Genomic DNA, 6000 nt, shown 5'->3' with positions numbered 1-6000 from the left:
GCTATAAAGAGTCTTTCTCAGAATCTTATGGCTCGTTAGCACCACAGCGTGCACTGGAACCATTCTTGGGTGTCCTGTGCTCCTGCCAGTTTAAAAGAGGAATGATCACCTCCCTTTCCCTTTCTCTAGTACATTCAGAGCAGGTTAATCCTTCCTGGCACTCTGTGTCCTGACTGGCCTTTAATACCTTCTAGAAGCAAGCCTGATTTTTGGAATTGTTCTGTAAACGGAAGTCAGCCTCACTGAGCAAGTGCACATACAAGCTCTTCATAATGTCCTACCAGCTTAATTAAACTGCAGAAGCAGAAAAGTAGTTAGGCGCCAGCAAAATGAATGGATGTAAGTCATCTGCGTAGTTAGAGATCTTGTCACATAAACCTAACAGCTTGGGTATGCTGATTTTCCAACTGAAAAAAAAAAAATCAAAGAAAATTCTCACATATCTCCACTCTAATTTTGGTTCAGACCCTGAGTCATCTTCAGAGTCAGAGAATTTGTTTATAATCATACAGAAACACCATTTCTGCCCTCATACTATGTTTTTGTAAACCAACAGAAAACAAGGAGAACAAGATCAGTACAGCAAAATTTCATCTTCACTGAAATTAGGAAATGCTCAGATCTGAAACCATAATCCTGTGTGTGATAAGGGGCTTTCAGATTAGTGAAAACTGTACCGGGGTGAAGACAGAGGGAGAAGTCTGGAGACTTTGAACTTTGAGGGGGCAGAATTCTCCAAAGGAAACATCAGAGCTTGAAACAAGGTCAGGATGCATCACTTGAGAACAGCGTGTTGTCCGCACTGAGTGGCCTCAGATACATAAGAATGTACAGCCATCTTTGTTGATAATGGGCAGGTAGGTGGAGGATGAACTGTGTGTGAGAACGAGTAGCCCTCTAGCTTCTACATCTGCCCAAGAGGAGCGAAGAAATGAACTGTGTACCAAAAACTCCATCAGGTGGTTTCACTGGGAGGAGGGCAACATTCAGCCAGCCCAGAGCCACTCAATATACACAGGTACTAATGGGAAGGTTTCTGGAGGCAACAGTTCAAAGTGTCTGTTTGCCTAGTCCTTAGCCTCACTATCCTTTCTTCAGTGACTCAGGAATAACATCGCTCCTCTCAGTTCAAGGATGGACAATTAAAAGAGAGTCAATGAGAGACCTATGTGAACATTTAAAAACATCTCTCTTTCCAGGCATGGTGGTTCATGCCTGTAATCCCAGTACTTGGGAGGCTGGGAAAAGAGGATCATAAGTTCAAGTCCAGTCTCAAACCAAACCAAACGAACAAAAAAACCCCCAAAAGCATCTCATATGCAAACAGAGATAGATGAATAAAACACATTAGAAATCTTGCCAAAGCAAGTGACAATTAAGGCATCATATTTCTCCAAAAGGCAACGTGGCATCATATATTAATACCAAAAATACACTTCACCTAACCTAGGCGATCATCCTACAGAACTTTATCCATCAAAGTAGCCACAAGTACTTGAAATATGGAGCAACTTAGTAACTAAATTTTTGTATTAATTTAAAAATTGATATTCATTTCAATTATTGGAAAACTTAAGCATGTTTATAATAACTTTTCAGCTTAAGTATTGCCAATAAACACACAGTGCCTTGATGAGATGTGCAGCATCCCACTGGAGTGATACTTTTCATAAATATATTATGAAAGTTGTGGCTAATGGAGTGGTTCAAGTGGTAGAGGGCCTGCCTAGCAAACGTGAGGCCCTGATGCTTTTTTAGTACCACCAAAACACCTCCCAAAACAAATGTATTATGAAAATTAATCTTACTCTTTTCTTTTTTGCTTTTTTTACATGGCTAATAGGAAATGTTAAATTATAATAGAAAACAAAAGAACTGGTTTATTTAAAAAAATGTACACACGGTTCAAAGTAGGAAAACACAAAACCCAAAATCAAAAACCAATAAATCCCAAATCCAAACCTGCAAACAGATATTCAGTGAATGTATATTCATACAGGAATGTTTTAACATATATACATAATGTGAAATGGGCTAGAGTGAATTAAGTTTTGTCAGTGGGATTGAGGGATTGAGGAAATAGCCACAAAGACTGTTATAGAAAGAAGCGTGCATAGAAATGTCAGTAAACTCAGTTTTGTCAAACTGCCATTCCAATTCTACATAGATGCATGTATTTGGAAAATATATCCTGAAACCGAAATTAACAAAAGAACAGTGATTACATCTCAGGTTTTTTAAGCTGGGTTGTGTGTACGTGGGAATTGGGGACCATGAAAAGAAGGAAAGGAAGTAGAAAGAAAAAAATCTGTCAGTCACCTTTTTGTTACAGTGACAAAATACTAAAGATAATCAGCTTTTAAAGAAGAAAGGTTTATTTTGGCGTACAATTTCCAGACGTTTCAGTCAGTGATCACTTGTCTCTGTTGGCTTGGCCTGTGGTGGTACAGTATATCATGATGCGAGTGTGTTCACTTTGTGCTGGCTCAAAAGTAGAAAGAAAGAGCAGGGGCTGTCCTAACATCCCCCCTGAGGGCACACCCTTAGTGACCTAACTTCTACTAGGCCCGATCTCCTAAAAGATCTACCGCCTCCCAGCTCGCTACAGGCTGGGGGTCAAGCCTTCAACACAGGGGCCCTTGGGGAACATTCAAGATCAAACTTCAACAAATGTCCACCTCTCCTCTTCCCCTAGCATATATATTATCTCCTTTATGTTGAATTGTACACATGTGTGCATACACCTATAATAAGCAAGGAAGAAGGGAAGGATAAAGCTAGAACTATAATGGTTTGCAGGAATGTCCACGATCTATTACAGCTAAAAAGAAGGAAGGTGAAGGTAATAAGTAAATAAACTTATTCTATTTGTGTAGCAGTAACAAAGTCCCCAATTATCTATGTTTACACAAGCAAGGAAAAAGGAGAGTGTGCTGGTCAGTTAACAGGAACAAAATGGGGTGTGTAAGACTGGCAAGACAGCCAGTGTGAACAGGGTGGGGAGAAAGCTGTTTAGTCATATTTATATATACATCTTTGCATTTTCTTTTCTTTTCTTTTTTTGCTGTACTGGGGGGGGTCACACTCAGGGCCTTGAACTTGTTAGGCAGGTGCTCCACCACAACCATCAGCCATTTTTACATTTTTTTTTTTTTGAGGTAGGGTCTTGTTCTATGCCTGGGCTGGCCTGGACTGTGCTTCTCCTAGTTTTGTTTCCATGGCTAGATGGGATGACAGCATGAACCACTGTGTGTAGCCATTGGTTGAGATAGGAGTCTTATGAACTTTTCCCTTGGCTGGCCTGGAACTGAGGTCCTTCCGATGTCTGCCTCTAGGTAGAATTGCAGGTTTGAGCCACTGTGGACAGCCTTTCTACTCCATTTTTTACAATATGCATTTAAAAATTATAAATGGCTATTACCCTTTTACTATTTGAAAAGAAAACTTAATAAATAGGGTAGCAATTGTTTTCCTTGAAACAAGCAAAGAAGCTCAGAGAAGAGTGACAAACATTCAGGAACAGTAATGACAAAAGACAGAATTTAAAAATTAGTTTGCCAGACAGACACTCTAGAAGCAGCAAAGAGCTTCTTAGGTTAAAATGGAATAAAAAAATTCAAAGAGTCAAAAAGGATTAGAGAGAAAATAGCAGCTATAGAAGACAAAGAGAAGCAAAATATGAATAATTGGCACTCTTGATATACTACCATAGGCTATAATAAAGTCACAGAGCAAAAAAGACAGGCAAATATACATTCCTAATGACTAAAAACCAAAAAGGTACAAGAAAATCTGATACAATCAAAGTTTTAATATATCTTTTTTCTTTTGTGCAATATTGGGGATTGAACCCAGAACTTTGTGCATGCTAGGCAAGCACTCTACCACTTGAGCCACACCCACAGCCCTTTTTTTTTTTTTTTTTGTATTTTGTTTTTTGAGATAGGGTCTTGCTGACTTTGTCCAGGCTGGCCTTGAACTTTCCTCCTGCCTTCATCTCCCGAGTAGCTGGGATTAGAAACATGTGCCATCATGCCCAGCCTAAAAATTAGAAATATCTACTAGACTATCTAATTAGAAATATTTACTTTGAGAATAAAGAATCTTTGGAGTTTTAGCTCTCTCTTTCACCATCAAAAAAAAAAAACAAAATAAAACCAACAAAAACACTCAAGCTTTTACACATTTTTTAAGAAAAATTACTTTTGTACACGAACAGAAGAGAAACAAAATAAACATAAGGTATTGCAGAACCATTTTCACATTTAGTGTTTCTTCCTTGTGAATCACTGACTCAGAGGCATCAATGTCGTTCCCCCCACAGCCCATGGCACAATGTGGTCTTTATACTGTTAAGAGTAATGGCGATGAACCTTTCATTAAAGAGCACTCCACTGACATCTCTGGCATTTTCTTCTGAGACACTGACACCTGGTAAACAAGTTTGTTACTGATGTCTTCCTAGTCAATGAAAGAATCAATGGAAGGTGTTCAGATCTCAGTCAGGACTTATTTTTCTTCTTCAATTGGTCTTTATATGGCTTTTTGACTGAGGGGTAGTTGTTTTCCAGTCTTGTTGCCAGGAATATGACCAAATTTGCACATGGACAGGACTGCAATTGTGCTCTATCACAGGTGGACTCCTTGAAGACAGACACAAATATTGTGTGCCTTTGTAGCATAGTATTATTTCTATAAGGTGTTCACAATCTCTCCCTATGACAAGACATTCATCTATGACAAGACATTCATCTATGGTCACTGACATCATGCTTGTCACAGGACTTGCTTTGGTTAATGGAATGTAGTGGAAGTGAAGATGTCACTATCCACAGAAGTTTTAAGAGCCATCATGTTGTCTCATCTTTCTTATCCTTAAGACCAGCATAGCCTACACAGGGCTGCTTTTTTATCCTGGGTCCTTGAAATGTGGACAACAGCCAAAATTGACCACTATAAACATGTAATATGAGTGAAACATAAATTTGCAAACTGCTTTTCTGAAGGACTCTTGGTTTGTGCAGGACTTCTGGAGGGTAGCTGATGGCTGCTGATTAGCTTTCCTTCATGTGAGGTTCAAGTTCAAGGTATTGCAGGTAAGTGAGGTCACCCTAGCTTATCACCATAGCAGTGACCTCACCTGAGATGAGTTTAAAATAAGCCACTCTTGCTAGACATGGTGGTACATGCTTGAAGCCCAGCACTCAAGAGGTCAAGGCAGAAGGATGTCAAGTTTAAGATCAGGCTGGGCTACATCGTGAGACTGTCTCAAAACAAAAACACACAAATGAACACAAAAAATCACTCTGGACTACCTATAGACAAATTAAGCACTAGGAGGACATGGCTGAGTCATAGCCCAGCTATTGGGAGTGACAATTTATACCTGCATTCTCATTAAATGCCTTGAAAAAAATCTGAAGTCAGAAACCATTGTTGGGACTGTAGACAATGCCTCACTTTGGGACATCATAGGAGTTTTTAGTGGAAAAGGATGGGTTGAAGAGGGAAGAGGTGGAGGAAAATGGTGTAGCTCTGAAGTGTTTGCTCTTGTTTTTCTTCTTTCCTTGTGATTAAAGCTGATTTCATGAAAGAAGTTATCAATCTGTGGACAATAGCTTCTTCTTTTTCCTCCAAAGCAGGAAATTCAGCATCTGCATCCAGAGTTTCATCAGAGAAGTGGCTGAACTCAAAATATATTAGGGATCTGACTGCAGTTAAGTGTTGGTGGATTCAGCAGTTGGCAACAGCCCTTCAAGGAGTACAGGCTGTGGTTTCCTCCTGGGATGACCTCACCAGGCCCCATGATTACAGTACTGGTGAAAAGTAGAAAGAAGCAGTTAGTTGAGTCTTAGACGGCAGAAACAGTAGGTAAATAGAAGATGCCACATTAAAAATGGCACAGGACGGAAAGCTGATTTCCATTCTTCACATTCTAGTTAGGGAGGGTTAAAGGCAGGCACCACACAGGTAGTTCTGGCCCTCAAATTCTGGGTTCCC

General features: G+C 39.7%; 1 protein-coding gene across 4 annotated transcripts in view; it reads right to left on the bottom strand.

Annotated features, from left to right (window-relative positions):
• Nucleotides 1-1862: 1862 nt before the first annotated feature.
• The window catches only part of Slc28a3 (solute carrier family 28 member 3), a 68715-nt gene continuing 64577 nt past the window's right edge, over nucleotides 1863-6000 (bottom strand). For all 4 annotated transcript variants that reach the window (XM_074052272.1, XM_020183874.2, XM_020183875.2 and 1 more), the window contains one exon: nucleotides 1863-5816. In XM_074052272.1, the coding sequence (XP_073908373.1) occupies nucleotides 5690-5816 (127 nt within the window). In that variant the 3' untranslated portion in view covers nucleotides 1863-5689. The remainder of the gene's footprint in view (nucleotides 5817-6000) is intronic.

Source organism: Castor canadensis, chromosome 13 (assembly GCF_047511655.1).
Source record: "Castor canadensis chromosome 13, mCasCan1.hap1v2, whole genome shotgun sequence".
NCBI classification, from domain to species: Eukaryota; Metazoa; Chordata; class Mammalia; order Rodentia; family Castoridae; genus Castor; species Castor canadensis.
Note: the sequence above shows the minus strand (reverse complement) of the source record. Positions and strands in the feature narration are given on the sequence as shown.